Source organism: Struthio camelus, chromosome 1 (genome assembly GCF_040807025.1).
Source record: "Struthio camelus isolate bStrCam1 chromosome 1, bStrCam1.hap1, whole genome shotgun sequence".
Lineage (NCBI taxonomy): Eukaryota > Metazoa > Chordata > Aves > Struthioniformes > Struthionidae > Struthio > Struthio camelus.
This window is the reverse complement of record NC_090942.1, coordinates 105,009,081-105,031,585: the sequence shown is the minus strand read 5'-3', so window position 1 is coordinate 105,031,585 and position 22,505 is coordinate 105,009,081. Positions and strand designations below refer to the sequence as shown.

Sequence of the window (22,505 nt, the reverse complement as noted above, 5' to 3'; positions counted from 1 at the left end):
TTTCTCTTCATCAGGGTAATGTTTAAATTGTAAATGGTAAGAGCTTCAAGATGCACAATGTTTCTGTCATGCATGCTCTTGGTTCTTTTTTGTCTTTTCCTGCTTTTCTTTCCTTCATTTTTTCTCTCCATCAGCTGGGCACGTGCTGTAAGTCCCTCTGTTTCTCCTCAGTTTTCTCAATTATGCAGGACAGAAAAACTAAGTTTAAAGAATAATTATTACAGGTTGCATTATTACTTGCTTGCCAAGCAAGTTTCTGCAACCTCATTTCATCCCTTTGGGTTTAATCATGGGATCATACAGTATTTTTCCAGAATGTCATTCATTAAACAACATGGCCAGCATTCATATAGCTAAAATCAGTATTGTGTTTTCTCCACATTGTCCAGTGCATTCCTAGCTGCTGACTGAGCACTACACAAACCCTCCTGTACAAGGATGATTAGCAGTTCTGTGACCACAGGGACAAATGTGGCTGTTACCTGTATGGGGCCATACTCCATTTGAAAGCTAAGGTTCACGGCTGAGGTGGTGAAGAAGTACTGGTGGAACAGGAGTATGATACCACTAGCAGTGCCAATGGGAAGACTACGGCCAACTTAGCTTCCGTTGTCCCTATTCCCTTGACCCTGTTTCATTCTTGGACGTCAAATCTATCCCCGCGCCTTCTGACAAGATGACAGTGCTCCAGCAGTTGCGCTCTCTTTCCTCATTAGCCTTTGTAGGGATATATAAATTGGGAGGGAGGTGCTAGCCATCCCCAGCCCTTGATAAGAGGTTGGTGCACCAGCCCCTGAAAGAGATTAGGATTTGCTATGATTACCTTCTTGGTGCTTAGGCACAAAAGGTGAATTGTTTCCCAGACTTTAAAGAAGTCTCAGGAGGGAACTCAGTACTTATCTAACTGGGCTGGGCTGTTCTTTTGCCTAGTAGTGTGTATCATTCTTTCTGCCCATCAGCTCGTAAGTTCATTTTGACAAAAACGTACTTTAAAAATGAACAGCACAAGACTAAGGTAAGGGAGGATTTATTGCTTATCTCAGCAGATGATTAGAGAGCATGCTGCAATGTTTGGATGTCAACCCTTCTAAAACAGCATAGCTGCAACTAATATGATTAGTCAAAGTGGTGAATTGATTCTAAAGCTACACCATGTATCATATGTATGTCCAGAAGCATATTGTCAAGATAAACTGCTCACTCACGTACTCTTAATGCATGAGTGTCTAATGGCATCATTCCTTCTTCCTTCCTTTATTAACCCCATGCCCAGAAATTCATTCTGTACCTAGTTCTGCTCCCCAGTCTGCATCTGGCCTGGGATACCTTCTGTCCCCAGCATCTGTTCTTCACTTTCAAGCCCTGTCTCAGCTCCTCCCTGGGTTCTTCACCCAAATCTGTGGAGGAGGACCTGCACTTTCCGTCCTCTCCAGGCTACAGGGAGAGGCTCCCAAGGCTTCTTCACTTCTTCACTGAGCAGACTGGAAGGAACAGTGAAAAAGTTTTAATCACAGGACAGGAGAACAGAAGAAGAAGAGAATCTTCCAGTTCCTTTTTTTCCTTTTCATTTCTTTTGGAGCAAATTTCTCCAAAATCTTAAAAAAGTTGTGAATTTGGTACAAAAGGGCTGGAAACCCTAACACCAGCTCAGTTCTGTCTCTTAGCTACATGCTTTAGTTATTTCCATTTGACATCTATCAGGCAGTGGACCTTCCAACAGAGTTAAAGATAGAAAAGTGACAGAAAGACAGCTAGACAGGTAACAGTGAGTAGCTGTAAGACAGATAAGCGTGGACGTTGAGAACTGGAGCTCTAACAGACAGGAGATGACTGTCAGATGGATTTATAAGGCACTGTAAACAACAGTGCTTAAGAACAATAGGATAGAAAAGTATGAAGTATAATTAGGGTAACGTTTAAATCTTCAGAAGTGCAGCAGTTCCTGTGCTCCAGCAAGCTGACAGGCTCCAATCTAAGAGGGAGTGTGGGAAAGGGAGGAGGCAATGGAAAGGCAATCTTGTATAGGACTTTTAAACGGGAAAACTAATGCTATCACTAGCATAAGAGCATAAAGCTTTTTGGTATGTACCGCCTCAAAAAGCCTTTCTTTAAGTGTTTCTCCCTGACCAGGGGATGACTGGAAAGCCTGTGCAGGGACTTTGAGATCCGAGCAAGGATGTTGCTCTTGCCTAGGAAATGCAAAGAAAAAGTAGAGTCTCCAGGGCCTCTGAAAAATCTGCCAGGGCCAAAGTAAAATGTGAAGCACAAACGGCTGAAAAAATAAAACGTAAGATAGAAATTCTTCAAGATTACAGTAAGACCAAGACAGACACAGGGCTAGATCCAGCAAGGCAGTTTCCAGATATGAGATACGTGAAGTCTCATTGGTTTGTTTGTTTTCACCCAGAAACTTCATTTAATATGGTCAAAATATCGCATATTAAAACAAAAAAAAAATCTCTATTTTGCACTAGCTATCCAATGTATTTTAAAAAAACCCTAGGAACATCCTTGTGGCACGAATGAGAGCACTTACTTGAAACAATACTAGACCTCTGTCAGAACCAATGATTCAGGATCCCTCTCCTGAGCTTTGGAGTTCTGGAAGGAAGAGAACTCGGGCTCTAAATCAAATTTGGGTTGCAAATCCAAGGTACCATTATTAGAGGATGAAAAGTTAAAAGACAAACGTTGTAGATGTGGGAAGAAGAGGAAGAATATGAGAATTCACCAGATCTGGCAATACAGGAAAAGCACCACCTGTGCCCATGTTAAAGAATTTCAAGCTATTGTTTATCAACATCATTTCTGAATATTTTTGTTGCTGTTTTTAATACTATTTTTTGAAGCATTCGCAAATCCTCATTGCTTTTGGATTAAAAATTGCCTTGTGTATTTGTCAATTCAGGTTACTCTCTGTGCAGCCCAAGTGCAGTCAACACTGCGCACATGTTAGCTTGCCCCCGGGTCCCTTCTGAAACAAGACAACTAGCTGCCTTTAACAAGAAACTTGGGCCCAGCTGACACCACAGATTACCCCAGGATCCAGCCCCAGTGCATCATATCAGGAAGCTGCCTTCAGCGTTAACCAGGCAAGCCTTACACTCTCAAAACTCCTATTTCCATAGATCCTTCAACACTATGTCAAAAAATACGACTGTGACAGGCTATGACACAGTCCTTTCATGATCTCAGATATTTCAAACTGAAAAAATGACACAGTATGTCACAGGGCCATATGGGTGCCCAAGCCAAATAACATGCTCTGAGGATGCAGCCATTCTACTACAAAAGCATGGCAGCCCTGATCTTGATATCTAAGGAAAAAAAACACCTCTTTTCCTGCTGCTGAGAAGACTGACATGGTAAAACATCCTCTGTTTTAGAGGTGTGCACTCCTGCACATGAAAACACTGCACTGCCTAACAGCTATAAATTGTTCAGTATCTTACAAAACTCCTCTAGGCACAAGGGCCTTTGAGGTGAAATAGTAAAGAACATTCCTTCCAAAAAAAAGAATGCTTTGAATCATTAAATATTAAAAAAAGTCCTCTGTAAACAGCTACTTAAAAAAAGAGAGAGAGAGAAATGAAGAGGGAGAGAGAAAACAGTAAGAGATTACCGTATGTTTGCCTTGGGACAAACAGGTTTTTATTGTCAGAATACATTTTAGTCTATCCTAGGAAGGACTGGAGCTTTTTGTGATGACTCAGATAGCTGGCACTCCTGATACACAAAAGCAGGAACTAAGTAAGAGTGAGGTTAAACTTCAATTTATAGCCACAGCAGTGGCACATAAGTGTGCGTGCAGAAGAATATGAAACCTTGTCAGCTTTGCTAGAGGCGTTTTGCTTGTAAGATGGTGAAAAAGGGAGACTGAATAAAAAGGCAGTAAGGAACAAGCTCAAAAGCAGTAGTTACTATGCTTTGCAAAGGTGTTACATGGAAATTTCCCACCAGCAACCTCTTAGCTTTAACAGTGGAAGAAACCCCAGACAGCTCTTGTTCATCCATCCCTTCCTCCTTCAAAAGAGAATTTTCTTGACTCTTTTAGATAACTTCATTTCCTTCCATGAAGTACAAACCGTACTTTTTTGTTTGTTTATTGGTCTCTGCAGCAGGGAAAAGAGTTCTCCAACAGCGCACTCCCTAAGCAATGGGCACCTCAGTCTAGCGTCCAGCAAGTGAGGGTGCTTCCTGGGAAGCAGCTCAGCGTTGCATGATCAACTAGCAATTAACTCTTTTTTTATTACTTCTGCAGAGCTGATCTTGTTTCTGCTCCAGGCACCAGCATTAATAATCATCCCAAAATGTCTTTGTGTTCCTAGTAATTATAGATCTAATTTTATCCTATGTGACTAGAGCAGCACAGACTGCGTTTCAGCCAGTATACTGCAGCAAGCATGACAATACTCTGCTATCAAAGACAATTTGTTTTAAGACTTAGTTATACATTTCTTACAAATTAAGAATCAACATTTGTACCATCACACCTTCTAGAACTTGTCTAGGTTCTTTAGAACTCTTTAAAGAAAAACCCTAATTACGGATTGCTCACTGTACCACTACCTGTCAACAGACTGTGTCAATATTCAAGCAGGTAAATGGAGTAACCTTAGTTGTTCACCTGCAACTGGTCGCAGAATTCTTTTCTAAATGCTAATACATAATGCATAGAGAGTTGAAGATGGTAGTAACTAATGCCAACTCAGAATGATTTTTATCGCACATGTTACTTTTAAAATATGTTTTGTTTATCTTTATGAGATTATTGGTTGATAAAGCTCCTGTTAACAACATAGACTTTTTACGACTCCGTCCTTCCCAGCATTCGGATGAAAACATCATAAAAAGTCAGTTTAGCTCATATTAAATTGATTAAAGTCTGGCTACAAAAAGTAGCTGAACCACAAAGAGGCCACAAAAAGGTAATGGTAAATGTGTATATTGTTTTTAACGGGTAGGGAAAGAGGGGGCTGCAATATTCTGTCTTGGTTTAACACTATTTGGTATCTTTCAGAATAATGGAGAAGGATATATATTAGAAAATTAGAAAATTTTCAGCTAAATCGCAAATTGCTGGAGTAGTAAATGATGAAGACAGACTACTACACAGCTTGACTTGGACTGATTTGTAAGACAGGTGCACAACAGCAAGGGAAACATATCGTTTACATGCTGACATGTATATATCAGTGTATGTTATACAGCTAGGCAATCCAGGTCTCAATAGAACTTTCTCCAAATGCTACATCTAAATGTAGGCTGGCATCTTGGAATACAATGTTAACAAAAAATATGTTGCTATGTGCTGGTTATTCTGCTGCGTAAGACAATGCTCCAGTTGAGCTAGTAAGTGCTAATTTTAGACCTACAAATAAAATAATTTTCTCAGGAAAATGGTACAAAATACAAGCTAAAAAATAAATTCAGGCTAGAGCTAAGGTGCAGGCTTTGAATAATGAGCACTAGAATGATCTATCTATAAATATAGTGAGCTCCCCATTACTGGAAGATTCTAAATCAAAGAGTATATGTGCATGAGAGATGTTACATTTCAATTCATTGTTATAAACTGGCTGCAAAAGTTACAGGATTACAGAAGTTTGGCCTGTATTCTGAAAGGGGTTCAAGTGAGTGATCATAACCATCTGATATGGCTTTAAAGTTTAGAATAGGCCTACTTTAAAAATACGGCTTTGAGGAAGTAAGATATTTGGACAGTAACAAAGTACCACTTGATTGGTCACTGAGGGCTGCTTCCATTTTAAGTAAGTAATGTTTACCACCAGGCACTCACTTTGCCCTCTTTTCCCTTTGAAATCTAAAGCAGTACTGTAGCAACATTTGAATAAGATCGCAGTTGTAACAGTTCTTTGAACTACCGTTTTAATTAAACTGAAGTCTTTATCTAGCTCCAGGTACCATTTTAAATTGAAATGCAAAATTTCTTTCTACGTCCATCTCACTTGATCATAAACAAGGACTCCTCTGCCTACATTTCCTTTCAATCAGATAAATCAGATTTATTTTTATAATAAATTATATTTTAGTCAGGCACAAGCCTAAGCAATAAAAGTTGGCAAATAACAATTATATAATGGGTATTTATGTTTCACTTTCAGGAGTCACGCTAAGTGCTTAGAAGTACTTGAGAGCCAATAAATGTTTAAGAGTGTTGAAATTTGAAACATATTCTCTTCAATAGAGCTCTGTTTCTGTAGGAACCTTGTGTTTCCATGCAGTGAGCAGACAGCTACTTAGAAACCCACGGGCAACAGATTATTATCTGGTGAATTTTCAGACAACACATCACAGAATATGGTATCATTTTATACCAAAAAATTCAGTGCTTCTCCAAAATGGGATACAAATTTGAATGAATAAATTACATATGAAATAATTTACCATTTCCTTTTTAGCACTGAATAACATAACAGCTCATACTAATTTTGCTGTGCTAATAAGGCTTACAAGTAAATTCTGAGAGAAACTCACAGTAGCATCATAAAAAACGCATTAATCTATCACCTGTTTTTTGTCTTACCATGGAAGGCTAAACCATGTACCATTGCTAGTCATCCTCAGTGTCCTCCAGTGAGTTGGGAGAACAACTCAGTTTTCTCAACTAACTTTCTTGTGTTACAGAGCACTATCCTTAGCTCTTTTTGTTCTTTGCTTCATGGCGATAGAGCTAGAGAAGCTAGTCCAACATACACAGTCAGCATTGTAACAGCGGTGTTTCTTGGTACTATGACACCACAGGGATTTGAACTGCTTCCGACCTCAGATATCTGGAATGAGCTCTTAGGGAAGGATGAATTAATAACACACCAGCATTTACAATGACACCTCTGTCTCAGTCATCTGGATGCAAGCCTAAACTACTTCACTTAAAGGACTACAAACATGTTTTTCAAAACTGTTTAAGGTTCCAGAGTCATTGGTTTCAGTAGCAGTGGTCAGCTTAAAAAATTATCATCTCTTTGATCTCTAGCTCCCTCAGTTACTTGTTCCCATCCATGTAAAAAGTTATTTTAAAATTAGATTAATGTCCTGCTCTAGCTCACCATGCAGCCCAAGAGATAGCTGTATTAGTGTAACTGAGAAGGAGATGCCGAGCTGGAAAGGAGCAGATAAGCTCTCATTCCCATGAAATGTTGCCTTAGCACTATCAATGAAGGAAATGTCAGAGGAACAACAGTCTTCATGATTTAGATGGGTAAGTCGCATTTTCACAGATCTGAATGAGGTTCCTAGAGGTTCCAATTCCATTTACTTTTGATACAAGGTATGTCCCCGCGTGCCTGAAGGCCAGATTCCGTACAGCATTGCACCAGAAGATGCAGACAGGATCTACTAGAATTCTTGCAAGGACACAAGTGCTTAAGCTCAATTCCAGCTGATCGGCTCAAGGGCCTAGAAAATTTTAAAAATCCAATTAGGTGTTAAGTACTTGGAAATCTCTCCCTAAAACATTTTTGACACAGAAGCTAAGAAGAAATGAAAATGAACACAGACCCACGGGTGCTCTTGAAAACACTTACAGAGAGTTTTGAGTCTCTACTTTAGCTTAAGCAACTTGAATTCTAAAACACTAATGAAAAACATGCTATACATAATTGGTCAATTAAAGTAATTTCATTAATGAGTGTTTTAGTGTTGTATCTACTACTCTAATTTTATCTCAAATGATTGCAAATATCTTGTTTGCAGTTTCTCTGAATGTGGAGGGCAATATCTGATTTCATTACCAAGTTGCTCAGAGTATGAGTCAAGCCTTTTTATATGTTCCTTAGGAATATTTAGGTTTTTTTGCTTCTTACTGGCATGTTTAGTATGCTTATTGGTTGATTGGAAGCACATATAAAAATTTACATAATTTTACTTCTAGATTCCAGGAGCACTAAAAACTATAGAGAAAAGACTGTCACAGTGTTCTAGGAGTTTACACGAAGCTGCTGGACTTAAAAAACATACAGATGTTAAAAGACTGGCGTTCGAGTGAGGAAATGATATGGGGGAGGATAGGAAGTCTTGCACTTCAGGAAAACACTCCTTTAGCTGCATCCTCAGATTTCTACTTGTTGCTCAAAAAAAAAAAGGAAAAAAAAGACAAACCAGAAGGGCAGGGCTGAGTGAGTCTGTGGTCAGCAGTGGTAATTCTGTGGTAAGTGTACGGTAAGGATTTAGCCGTTCAAAGTCCCAATGCCTGACTGTTTTAGAATTAAATGGTACTTTTATTGTACTTGATTTTTTTCCCTTCAGTAAAACTTACTTTCATCTCCAGTTTCAAATTCAAACTTCTGGCTATAGCCGCTGTATCCTGCTGCCGTCCTTACTCTGATATGAAATATATACTTGGTGGCTGGCTTGAGACCTGTGATGATAACACTTGGAGCCTTGGACCTTGTGGAGGAATAGCTGAGCTGCTCATGCTCCTGAGGGACAAAAGAGGGGAGAAATGGTATCAAGTCGAGTTGCACAAGCTTTGCAAAAATGATACAGCAGAACTAAGGCTCCACATTCTTCTCATGAATGTAAAATGCGTTTAGAAAAGGAGGTGCAGGTATGGATTTCAGTACTTTGATTGTGCTATAATCACAATGTATGATATGGCCTTGATTTAGGTTCTAATTTTTTGTCCTTAGTCTTGCTTATAAGTACATCACATCTTTGTGACTTGGGTTAGTAATTATATCGTAGTTAAAACAATATGGATTAGTACAAGACTACATTCACAGTAAATGGCAGCTACAATGGCAGCTAATTATTTTTGCACAATGGACAAATTAGGAGTTCAGTAAGTGCTAGTAAACTGTAAAGTAAATATGTGGGAGTATTCAAATACCCGCTACTCACTTCTACCCGCAGGTAGTGCCAAAATGCCGGCGCTATCCGTGGGTAGACCTGTGGGTAAAAGAAAATACAAATTAACTTTTTCTTTAAATTTTGTAAACTTCTAGCATGGTTCAACTGCTTCACTGCTGTTGAATTTGATTTCTCTTTCCGGGTAGCTGTAATGTGGTTATACATGAAATTCGCCTTCACACACTAATAGGAGAAATAATATCTGTAACAGTCCCCTGTTAATCTCCCAGCAGTTGATCTCAGGCATCTGCTGAGAACTCCCTGCTTCTGCAGAAGTCACTGGGAATTATGGTGTGCAGCGCCACTGAAGACCAGCTGCTGTAGGCCGGAGATGAGCCACATTACTCGCTGCTCAACACAACACGCAGCTTTGCTAAACAGGTTGTTGATGACACTTGTGCATGAGAGGGTGAATTAAAAGAACAGAAAGTTTATTACCTTTCACTACTTACTACCACTTGATAATTCAGTAACCTGCAATATTTTATATGGTGCCTTAAGGTAAGGATAGGGGGATTTGTCCCCAGATTGACACTGGAACAGAGCTGTCCTTGGCAAATGCTCAATAATCCAATTGTGGGATTATTAAACCACTGTGTGCCATTGGGCACCATATACATTTGTTATCCTATGCAGCAGTATTAGAGCACGTGCAAGTTATTCAAATGATGCTTCCAGCCTGTTAATAAGGAAACAATCTGGTTCACAGAGAAATATAACCAGGAGAAGAATAGGTCTCATTTAGATTCTACTGGACTCTTAACCTCTTCTAAACAACATATATGTATTTTTTTACATAAAACAAGTAGTAAATACATTCAGTCAAATTCAGTCATAGTATAACAGAGTCATTTTAGCATATGGCAGGAGGTATATCAGCATTCCTCTCGTAGGCGTACAAGGAGATGGCCAAGAAAACCAAATTTTATAAAAAATAAACACACAGAAAGAACCTAATGATTCTATTAAGTGACAGAAGAGCAGGAAGGTAGGAAACAGTGACCAATATTCAAAATAATGGCACTTACTGCTTAAGGCAAACAATGGAAATAATTCAAGAATTCGTAGTAAGATGAAGCATTGATTTATTCTACAGTCTATAACCAAGTTTCGAAATAGTAAGAAGTGTATATTTAAATTGAAACACTAAGACACAGTGTGTATGCAGTATTATGGATGGAGAGTGCAATCAATATATAGTCTAACAACTTGTATAAATACCAAAAACCCCTCTCCCAATCACTTGAAACTTTGCTTTGAACAGTTTGGTGGTTCTTAATCTTTAATTTTTTGAGAAATTTCAGAAAATATCTATTCTCTTCTGACATAAGGCCAAGCTGTTAAAGTGACAGATTTTTTTTTTGTTTGAGATTAAGTTTACTTCAGCTTGAAAAATAGCATGTATTTGAGCAAAAAAAGGTATAATAGGTTTATTTTGTGATTTGTGAGGAAATAGAGAACTCACACAGAATGGTTGAAGTTGGAAAGAACCTTTAGAGATCATCTAGTCCAACTCCAACACATACAGAGTAGTTTCTATACATCCTTATAAACATCCAGTGTGTCATGAATAGTTAATTTCTGTTGCGCAGCTTTGTTATACGTGCAACTTCGAGGGACCTTCATCTGCAGAGGGGTCATACAACTTAACATATCACTTGGATAGGCTCTGCAGTCTTGGAGAACACAATGAGACTTGAAATTATTTAGTAATGAAGCTGCTGATCAAACTGTGTAAATTTCAGCCCAAAGAGATCAAGTTGTTCAACAAAAGCAAGCAACCAGCTCAAAATCAATCTAAGGACCAGGAAAAAAAGGCACCTGCTTTTGCACTGTCCTAGGACCCCATTGAATTGCATGCCTGGAAAAGAAATCATAGGTACAGCCCTATGTTTGTGATCTTGCCTGCTAAACACATTACCACTCCAAGCCTCTGTTTCCACACTTTAATCCAGGTAAGGAAATGACATCCAAGGAAGAGAAGATTCTGGATTTATTTATTAATGGCTAGGTAAAAGAGCAAACGCTTGCTCTATGTGGATGCTAGTATGCTTCAGTACAAAGGTTTAGGCGACTAGTTATGTGCAGTTTGGGTTTTCAAACCTGGGAGCAAGCCAGCTCCTTCCTTCACGGCCCAGACACCAGTAGGTGGAGACTTTACTGGAACGAGGGAGATTTTTATGTAGGCTCAGCAGCCTGCAAGATAAGGAGGATACCAGCACTTAAGGGATTTCACTGTATGGTGTAACAATTGAAAGCCTCTCCCCAGACTACCTTGCAGCTTGAGATCAAGTACTTTTTACAATTTACTGGTTTATTCTGACCTGCTGGAGAGATTGTAGACACAAGGTTTCAGAATAATTTGATGAAACTTGAAGGAGTTCCTTCAGAGGAGAATGGAAATGGATATTTTGTCAAAAGTAGTGGAGACTCCCCCGGACTCAGTGCTAAGATTTACTGTACAGGACTGCAGAACAAGGCCAGTGGCAGCCAAGAACTGGGAATGACTTCTCAATAGCTGAATCAGAGCTGTATTTGCTGTATTGTAAAGCACTTTTCATAGTGTCACAGTGGTACCAGTGACATAACTGATAAATACTGATGTCAAGTATTTACCAAAGCTATTATTTTATCTACAGCTATATTTATCTACAGATATACATGCAAATCTTCTAACAATTTGCTACCTTTGCAGTGTGACATAATGCAACGACCCTAGAACAAGCATATATGGATGACTAGATTGTGCTAATAAAACATTACTTATGTTGTCAGACATCCCAGTTTGAAGGCTATTAAAGAAAAATGGAGATTGTTATAAGGGACTCCCCAAAACAGAAGCAAAGATAATAGAGGCCTTGAAAGTGCAAGTACAAAAAGGCAACAAAGTCCCCAGGGCTATAAACATAGTTCACAAATGGCTGATTACTGGTCACTAAGGAACACAAGATTGGGTGCCAGGTAAAACTGAAAAAAATATATATTTATAGATAACAGAGCAAAGAACAAGTATCTGACATATGTAAAATATGCAAACAAAATGTGGATATAACAACGAATTTGTGGACAAAAGAACTAGTGGGCTGTGCTTGTCACATATAAAAATAATCCTAAGCAGATCTAAGAGCAAGATCAACACCATACTCCTCCCACTGAAGAACTCAGAGAGGCAGCAACTCACTGCAGCCGCTCTCCCTTTCTCCGCAGGAAAACTAGCACGATCAGTGCTAGGATGCTACAAGCGTGAGCCGTAACACCAGGAGAAGGGAGAGATGCTAGAGCGTCTGTAAATATCCGTTTTAATGTTACTGGGAATGAGCTGTAATAGCTGAATATTTTGGACAAGTGTTAGTATTATTGCAGCTGGACTAATAATAAATCTGTGATTAAGCTGTTACGGTTCAGACAATCAGTAAATTTTTGGCTTGGCATACAAGGTGTTTTTCTTTAATCCATATAAATGGCATGAGGTGTTTGGTCTGGTACCTTGCCCTTAAGTCTTGGCTATAATTTGGATGTAACAGTTGGAGGCCATTTCCTTTCCCCAGAATACCTTCCTGCTTGAGATCAAGTACTATGGGCTTTACACTAAACAATATATTTATATAGCACCATTGAAGCCAAAAGACCCTACAAGCCTTATAGAGAAATTGCTTTGCCTGCCACTGAAAAATATTTGAAACACATTCCTAGAGTAGCTCTCATCTGCCTTGTAGAATTTCTGTTACGGATTATCCTACATATTCAACCTTTCAATTTCTAAAGATCATTTTGTACTATATATCTTTATCACAAGCTACATGTTACTTGTACAGAACACAGCACTCGGGATCTAGTGCGTCCCTAAACAAGGAGGCTAAGCAGGCAGTGAGCGAGTATAATTTTTTATTTTTAGTTGGTGAAAGATAATGAGCGTAACAAGAACTGTGATGGTAACATTTAATCAACAAATTCAGTTGCATCCCTAAGAAACGAAAGGCTTTTTTCATTCTAGGATGATTGGAGAAATGGCTTTCCATGGATCAATAAAGACAGCAATAAATGTCAGCAGGCTTACGCTGTTTCCTCAGTGGTTCGTGGCAGACCATCAGATAAAGAACGGTGGGGGAGTGGACTACAGGAATAATTCTGGCATAGTTATAAAGAATAAAACCTAGAACTTTCTTTGCAGCTAAGAGGTATAAAATTAGAGAGAACAACATGATAGTACAGAAGTTTATAAAAACAGTGTGCCATGGTACTGTTTAACTCTTTACCATGCTAACTTTTACGTGCCAGAGATTTAAATACTATTATTTTCCAAAATTGACCCACACTTCTAATGACACATTTTGGTAGGACAAAGTATCAGCTATTGCCAACAATATATTTGATCCTTCAGCAACTGAAGGAACAACTTTTATTTTTCTTTTCTTCTTGCTAATGATGGCTCAAATCAAAGGAAAAAAATATTTCTGATAACTGAAACAATCCATTGCAAGTTTCATTATTTTCAGATCATCAGTTAAACTATATGAGGAGTATTTGAAAATGTAAAAAATCTACTGAATTAAAATATTTTCAGTGCTGTCAGTGAATCATCATTTGTAGCTGATAATGCTAGAATTAATTTTGGAATATATTACTTGGCAAATTATAGAAAATGAATATTGGCTTCTGGTTTGTTGCACAGTTTATATAATAGTACAGCAAGGTTATCACAAATCTGTTGAACCTTGAAAACTGTATAACTAAAACCTGAGGTCACTTTTTCTTATAAAGCAAAAAAGTTTCTGAATTACAGAAAATTGTCAACCCTGAATACACAGAAATGCTGAATAAACACTAGCAGATAGTTCTTTTCAGACCCTGCAGGTTACAATCATCTTAATCTGTTTTTCAGATATTTGAACCTAACTTGCAAACTTTGAGCCTGGATTGTCCAGCTGCAATTTTGAGGATGACGATGATGAAAAAACATTTTAATAACTGATAAGCCTTTTTATTTCTTTCACAAGGTGACAAGAAACTATGATGTTTTTAGACAACCACAATATGGCCTTGTAGAAAGTGATGCTTGCAGCTTATATTTCATTGTATTCTGTCATTCAATGCATTGTGTCATAAGAAAAGTTGACGATAAATTATTTGTCTAGAAATATAACTTTTATCAAAAAATACACTGGCAAAGCAGAAGAAACGGGAAGGATCTCAGTCAGTGACGTGCATTAGCTTCCAAATACTTTTTTTCACATGGCCATTTGGGCACCCCATCTTCTTAATTTGAGCCAACCCTTTTCTCTGGAAAACATGCTAACTTTTCAGCAAACTGTAAGCATTACTGAAGGATGAAACTTGGCTCTCTGTCTAGATTACTTTTATCAGAATATTCAGTAGAGAGACAAGTTCAGGTACAAGTTTCAGGGGAGCAGTACTTGAAAGTGATCAAATACTCTGCCATCAAATCCTAGTTCTCTTTTTTCTGCCTTTTTTCTTTTAACTTGGTGAATTTATTCCTTCTGCCCCTTCTGAATTACAGCAATGGAAAAAACATTTTCCTTGAATAAAGCTGAATGCTGAGTATCAAATTAAACCTAAGCTGTGCACTTAAAAGGTTTTACAAACTGATTCTAAGAGGTACTGAAATGTATTAAAACTGCTGATCAGCATTTTAAAGAATACGATGACATTCGTGATGATTTACCACAATGCTAAGACGAGGACTGTAGAAACGTACACTTGAAAGAAAAATGGGTGAAGTGGTAAGCGTTTCTCGGTACCACCGATATCCAGGCAAGACCCCCACATTACTCAGCGACAGAAAACCCCGAAACACGCGTGTGCTGGGGCACGCCTGGGGTGAGCACTGCCCGGGGTCGGCCCAGACTTCCTTACAGCGAAATCCCCAAAGAAAACCGAGAAGCCTTCAGACCCCCAAAGGCCATGTTTTATTTCAGTTCAGACCACGTAACTTTTCACGCGGAGGAAGCGAAGAGCGTCGAGATACGAGGGATGAGGGGGACGTGGGTCCCTCGCTCTCACACCGGGGGCGGCGAACGCGGCACCTGTCAGAGCGGCGGCCCGTTTCGGTCACCTGTAACGGCCGGCGGGTTGCTCCCTCCTTCTCATCGGTTCGCAGGGCACCCGGGGTGTGTGGGTGTGCGTCCTGCACCCCCTGCCAGCTCTCCCCTTTCCTCCCCCTGGGGCAGGCTCCCTTGCACCCGGGAGAAAGCGTCACTTCCCCCACTGGCCGCAGGCCTCCGGCTCACCTGCTTGTCCGGGACACACACCCCGCCGTGCACACGGAGAAGCGAGAACCCACGAATATCGTGTCACATATTGTGCCCCTCGGCCACAAGGGTGAGCGGCGGTCTGCCTGCCCCTTACCCCGTCCCCGTGCAACAGCGCTCCCTGGTTTGCCGTCCCTGCCGCGCGCGGCCCTCTCCTGCCTCACCTGCGTACCATGGACCCACGCTCCTCTTCCCCCTCCTCAGCCCCTCCGTGCCCCGCTGCAGTCCTGCCCACGGCCAAAATCGGGTTCAATTTTACATTTCTGGTCACTGGGAGCTGTTTGGCAGGGACTGCTGCTGCTCCCCGCTGCAGTGTCGCAGGGCCTCTCGCTTGTCTCTCCTCGCGCCCCAGGGCCACCGCCAGGCCCCGGCTGCACCCACCACAGGGAAGCCCTCACAGCCCCCTCTCGCCCTGGCCTCCGCGCTCTCCCTTCCTCCAGGGACCGTCTGCCCTGCTAAAGAGGGGCCGGGAGGGCTCTTCCTCTGTCCCTCCTCCCCGCAGCTTAGGACACCATTTCGTTGTCGGCCCCCTCGGTGCGGAGGGGTCTCTCTCCTGCTCTCCCCCCTGGCGCAAGGCTCCTCCGCCGCAGCCCGACTGCCTGCTCCTGAGGGGTCACAGGAGGGGAACTCGCCTCTGAGCTTGCGCCAGCCTCCCTCTCCACCCATCACAAGCGCTGTACACCTATGCCTGAGCGTGCACGGTCATAAAAGTAATACCGCTGTCATTTGGGCAAGAGGGCAGGATTTATTGTCGCAAGGGAAAGAGGGCAATTTTGCCACCCTGGCACGCCTGGGAAACAAGCTCCGGCAGCAGGCGTCGGAGGAGAGCGGTGCTCAAACACAAGGGAAAAGAAAAAAAAAAGGCGTGCAACTTGGCAGCATTTTGTGTGAAGTTTTCACACAAAGAAATGAGCCATTTTTGCCTGGACTCATACGGAAGACAAATCTCCAAAGAATAACAATAGTTGACACTTGAATCTCTGCCACCAAGTATTTTCAAACTCACTGTGAGGATGCCTCTGCAACACCATCTAACGCCACAGTGTAGGCCAAGACAATTTTTCCCTGCTTTGTAACAAAGTTTGGTGCCAGATGTGAAATACTTTCCACGGTATTTGCCTGGATAACCTTATCCCTGCACCTGTGTTCGGTCTGTTTTGGAATATTTCATTTTTATACAGCAGTGCTGCTAACTGATGAAAAACAACTCAGTTACACTTTGAGACTGTTAGTATGGACTGCTATTAAATGATGCTTCATGGGGAGGTGTGGAAAACTGAGTACCGAGAACTAAACTCAGTGCTCAGAGAAGTGCAAAGAGATTCGTTGTACTCAATCGACTAGCAGTCACTTATGCCAGTGACACACGTGGCTCTGTCTGAGACTGAAAGGGGGCTCTGGCCATCTTCCAAAAGGGAATTTACAGAAGGACAGACACAACAACCCCATATATATTTGGCACTAGCTCAATGACCTTACAGTCTAAGGCTCTGCTGATAGTGCATTGGAAATCATCCAATTTTCTGTGCAGGAGAAAAGTGGATGAATTTATTGACCACAACGTGTTCTGGTCGAGAAGGCACTACTTAGTATTTTGCATCAGTTGCATACTGCTAGTGTCCAAAGGAATATTCTGCAATGTCTGTAAAAACATACCTGAGACAGTAATCGCCACGCTTGCTGCCTTTTATTGGGAGGGGGACACAACTCCCCCCATCCCCCCAACTATAATGATCAACAAGAAGCTTGTGTTTACCAAAAGAAAATGTTCCTTACTTGGAAAAGCTGATAAACTATTCCATGACGCTTAACAGGATAAGCTTCAGGGTTTTACTTCTTAAAGAAAATATTAGGAAGTGGACAAGGAGTGGTCTAGTAAAATTCACATTCATGTCATGTTAAATTTTTTCTATTTCAGCTTGTCTCACTGAAATAACAGAGTATTATTGGCTGTATTTTCAGATCCTTTTGGAGAATTTCAGCTTACATTAGCCTTTGGAAACCCGATATCTGTATGAAATACCAAGTAATCTTTTCCTAAATAGTTTGTGACAGACCCACAGCTGGATATGCAGAGAGAGAAGTCCTCAAGGATCAAAGATGCTTTTGCCAAGACTCCTTCATCACAGTCACAAGATCTACCGTGTACCTGGAAAGCTACGGCTTTTCCCACAGAGAGACAGTTTGAAGTTGATGGTGGTAGCCTGGAAGCTTTGGCTTTTGAAGTTGGCTATTCATTCTGTCATGATTGTTCCCAAAGAGGCTAAAGACAGTCTCAGAAGAAAACAACACAGTTCCAGCATGCAGAGAAGCATGGGATGATTTGTTTCATTCTTTGCACTACTTAATCTTGCATGGATCCTGGGTTCATAAACTAATCTCAGTTAGAGGAAAGGGATGTACTTCCTGCATGCACTCATGCACCGAGGTGCATGCTTTGACCTCACCCTCATTTTACACTGGGGCAAGATTTAGACATATATCAGCCCTCCTGCCCTGCACCATGTTTTCCATGGTTTCGTGGGCTTAAAGGGAGCCACAGTACGTTCTGTGATAGGTCTCTGACTTGGACACTGATGCTTCCAGGATCATGGGACCTGTCAAGGACTACATTTGTTCTGCAATTTTTGGTAACTACAGAGGACTTCCACAGAATCTGCAAAAGGAAAGAAGTTTCACTGATATGGCAATATTTTCCCTTTGCACGTAAGCAGTAAGCAAATTGCTGGCCATTACACAGTGCTCTGGATTGATGTAAAAGAAGTACAAGAAATATTCTGATCCTTCACATTAGTATTAAAGCAGCATTGTTATCTTTAGACAGCACAGGATTCAGAAGTATTCCTGAGAACACATGGTCTGAAGCTTTAAAGGAGTAAATCTAATATAACGTACTCAAATGGTAACTACTCGTCATATGAGGCAGTAAGACCTCTTCCATATTGCTAATTTATCTTGGTGAAAATTTATCATTAAAACATAAATATAATGCAAAAGACAAGTCATGTCAATGTTATTACACTATGAGACAGAACCTAACACTATCTGTCCAATTTAAACACAGAATTATATTGTAAACTTTGAAAATACTATCTCTATTTCTGAGGAAATTGTAGTTTTCTTATTGTTTGTGCTATTCTTGTCAATTGATTCAAAGACAGAGAGTGTCCATAGTCTCCTATGAAGACCGTTTGGTAATACACAAGCACCTTTCAGAATTGGACTCTTTCCTGCAGCCATCACTGTATGAGCATCTGAATATCCTAATTCTGTACTTGGTTTTCTGATCAGGACAATCTCTCATATCTAAAGAAATATTATTCTTCATTGGAGCTCTGTTGCATCCTCTGTTTCCTCTCCCAGGCTTTGTATATGAAAGCTACCGGTCTGACTGAACAGAAGTTACAATGGTGCTAATGATCTGAAACTAGACAAACTGATTTAATGGGGTAGCAGGATCAGAGTATTAAAAAATGAAGAGCTTTCTGCTTTCAGAGTGCATCAGAAGAGCTGCATCTGTCCCTTCAACATATGCTGTAACGAAACATTTCTGTTGTATGACACCAACCGATAATTCTTCATTATGTGTCACTAAAGGTAGCTACTTCATTACTGTATGCTATATACAATCAACATCCAGAGGTTATATTAACATGGTATGTATCACCATTTTTTCTCATACGCTCAAAAGAAAGGGATTACCTCTGATGACATTTAAAGCCTGCAAACTAATAGATAAACCACCCATATATGAACATGCTGCCCTCTAACTTTCCCCCACCTTATTTCAGAGAAACAGCACAGAAATGAAGACTATGTGCACATATATGAGGTAAAGTATTGATAAAGACTAACCAAAATCTGATGATCTTTTATCATTTTAGACTTATACCCGAATCAAGGAGTTCAAATTCTGAATTTATGGGCGAGAAAAAGTATACAAGAACTAACAATGCTTAGTGCAAACACAGATTAATGGAAATACAAGCTGAAATGCTGAATTTTGCTTATGATGCTTAAGTAATCTTTAGATTAACTTTACCAGCAAAGCCCTGATAAAGATTCAGCCACTTTCAGTCCTACAAGATTTATCACAGTTAATACTGGATTGGGAAAGAGAAATATGGCTCTAATCAAAATACTATCAGTACTTATTTTAGCAATGGAAAAAGATAACTAAATACCATTTCCTATTACTTAAAATATATAACGGGAGCTCAAGGAATTACCACTCTCTTGCTATTTACTCTGTGCCTGGCTTATTTTTTGAATGACAATCAAGGTATACAATTCATTGAGTCCCCTGAGTAACTGAAAAGCCTTCTTAAATTGACACTGGGGAAAAGGCTTTCAAAGGCTTCTGCCAGCTGAAAACATACCTGTATACTTAAAACTTCCACATTTATGTGTGCAGGAAGAATTCACGGAGACATTAACTGAATTTACTGTCAACCATTTGCACATAAATTTTGTAGTTTATATCCATCATGCCTCAATATGAAAATTTTGTGCTTAAGCCACATAACCCTGCTTAGCATTTTTGGAGAACTATACTCTAATAGGAGGAAATGGTAACAGAGATTCAATCTATACACCACAGGGACCAGGCTCTTTGTCTTGCGCACTAAAGCACAATGTCAAACCTTAGTAAATACCAAACTAAAGTAAAGAAGAAGATTCCGAGTTCTATGACTTAGAAAAGATCAGTGTTGAAATAAAAGCATCAATAATAAAAAACAAACTTTTATGAGACCACTTGGTCACATTTTTCTTCTCTTCTAGATACATCAGTTTGAAGGATATACACAAGATGACATACAGAGGAAGCAGTATTATTTTAAAGGAACAGCCACAAGTCTCGAAGCGAGGGATTTTCATTAATCCTAGCTCTGAATCATCATGAAAGTAAATCTCCAGTCCCTTCCCTAATTTTCTCAAGGAATCAGCCATGATGGCACTTAATTACTCCTAAGAAAAACTGAACTTTAATGTTGGACACACTTTAAAGTGAAACAGTAGGTAATTACTAGCTATAGTCAATATGTGATTAATTAGCTCAAAGAGAATTCATTAAAGTCAAATAACAGCAAACTGTGGATTTTTTACTGACTGCCTGTGTTTTCCAAGAAAAATACAGCCCCCATAACTTCCATAATTTATGGAAACTGCCTTTGATTTATACTGCCCTTATTCTAATTACAACTACTTTGTCCCCAACAATTATCAAAAATTATTTTTTCCTGTAATACAATTATTCCTATAATATGATCTCTAGATGCTTACTGCCCCTAGTCATATCTCCTTTCTCAGCTCACTTTGATTGTTGCAGATGAGGAGCAATTACATGGAAATCGCTAAAATTACTATACCTGGGAAGCTCAGGAAGTCTCTCTTGGAAAGCTTCTTTATCTTTAAAACATTTGGTGTACGATTTTCTATTAAAAGATTATTCTGACCTATAGCATTAACATGAATGCCAACAATAAAGTTTGGAAGGTATTAGAGATTAGACTCACTCGTAAGTTCAAAAACGTGCTTTTAACATTAACTGCTATCTGATTAAAAAATGACCAACAGGATGAGGTAAATTCTTATTGTAGTATAGAGTGACAAGAAAAATTACAAGAATTAGAAATAATAGTCAAAAAACCCATTCATCTTCCCGAAAAGAACACTTGCTAAATAACTTGCGCTTTATGGTTCCAGCTGACTAATAAACTTAAGGTAAACATAGAAGAGTAATTACAAGGATCTGTTTAGAAGATAAACCTGAACTAAGATGAAAACCCTGACAGGAAAAGGTAAGACCATAGAAAAAATTGCAGATGACTCCACTGCTTGCTTCAGAGAAGAGACCAGCAGAATTTTAAGGCATCAGCCACCTCAGGCTGCAATCTTCTCCCTCCCCTTCTTGACCTCCCTTGTCATTAATCTGAGATGTAATGGTTTAGGGACCTGAAATACCAAAGTGTACTTTATCTGTTTGGCTTTTCAATATTTTATATTTTGATTGCCTGTCAGTCAGCTCATCACTTTCTCCATACAGAAAGTGAAGCTGTCAACAAGAAAAGGGGAAGAACAGATAACCAACCATAAAGAAAATATGGAAAGGTCAAAACCCAGCCAACCCTCATTTTAATTGCATTATATACCTGGAAAGGCAGAAATGAGTTGATGTGAGGTGAACCATTAAAAAGAGAAAATTAAATGAGGACAGATGGGGACGTGGTGACTCTAAAACAGTGTTAACATTCTCCCCGGCACAACGAGGTGAGAGGTGGCCAAAGTAAAAGCTGTGTGGTTATCGAGGACCAAACAGGAAAATGAGGTGTGAAGGTAGCAGATAGGACACTGCGATTATACTGACAGGAGATTGTTAAACAAAGAAGAATAAAAATTGGCCTATACTTTAAGCTGGTGGTGGAGCAGAGTGCAATCAGAATATAATAAAGGGAGTTGGGAAACATGAATTGTCAGAAAAGGCCAAATATTAAATTCTAACTTTCCAGCAGTTATGTGCTACTCTAAAAACATTTGTTTTCTAATTAAAAACATTTGCCAGTGAAATCCTCCGCACCAGTATCTCCAGGAGTTTTTCCAACTTCAATATATAAAAATGTCAGCTTCTTGAGTTCTCCCTGAAGGTTTTTCTCATTTTTTTCCCCTAGTAAGTTTTTTCCCCCTGCCCTGCCTTTTCCAGGGAAGAACCAAGGAGCTACTGCAAGCATGAACTAGCTTACTAACAAAACCAAACAGTATTCAAAAATGCTGCTACCATCCTTTAACAGTAACGCACAGTCTCCTCTGAGATATCTAACATCAAGGTGTACCTCAGAATGAGATAACAAAAGAGCTGACAAACAGAACTCAACAGGAAACAGGTGCAACCCTGCAGAATTGTATGATTTGAAGCCTTTTGGAAATTTTCTGTTGTGAAACAAACCCTGAGAACGATGCACATACAGTCAGTCAATTGGCTAATCGTCAGGTTGCTCATTTGGTGTGTGAGATGTGTAGTTCAAAATTTGGAATCACTCTACACTTGCAATACTGCATAAGAAGCACAAGTTCCTCCTTCCCCTGCTCACCTCGTAACATCCTCCCAGACCTCAGCAATCTGCAGATTAGTGACTTTCTGAATTAGCTAAATTTGCTTCATTATATTTTACAGCTCATGAAAGACTCCTCTTCCATGAATTTACTTAATTATTTTTTGAACCTGTTTATGCTTGTGGCTTCCAAAACATCCTTTGGCAACAAGGTTAATTACAAACTATTTAAAAGAAATCTTTCTCTGTTTTAAATCTACTTCCCAATGATTTCACTGGATATATCCTATTTTCTCGGCTATGAGAAATAAATAGT

General features: G+C 39.7%; 1 protein-coding gene across 7 annotated transcripts in view; it reads right to left on the bottom strand.

Annotated features, from left to right (window-relative positions):
- The window catches only part of EPHA6 (EPH receptor A6), a 536,080-nt gene that overhangs the window by 140,886 nt on the left and 372,689 nt on the right, over positions 1–22,505 (bottom strand). For 4 of the 7 annotated variants that reach the window (XM_068909229.1, XM_068909191.1, XM_068909211.1 and 1 more), the window contains 2 exons: positions 8,863–8,910; positions 8,279–8,441 (listed from right to left, as the gene is read on the bottom strand). The exons of 1 other annotated variant lie outside the window; for it this stretch is intronic. In XM_068909229.1, coding sequence (XP_068765330.1) covers positions 8,279–8,441; positions 8,863–8,910 — 211 coding nt within the window. The remainder of the gene's footprint in view (positions 1–8,278; positions 8,442–8,862; positions 8,911–22,505) is intronic. 2 more of the 7 variants (XM_068909201.1, XM_068909247.1) reach the window with 1 other exon arrangement.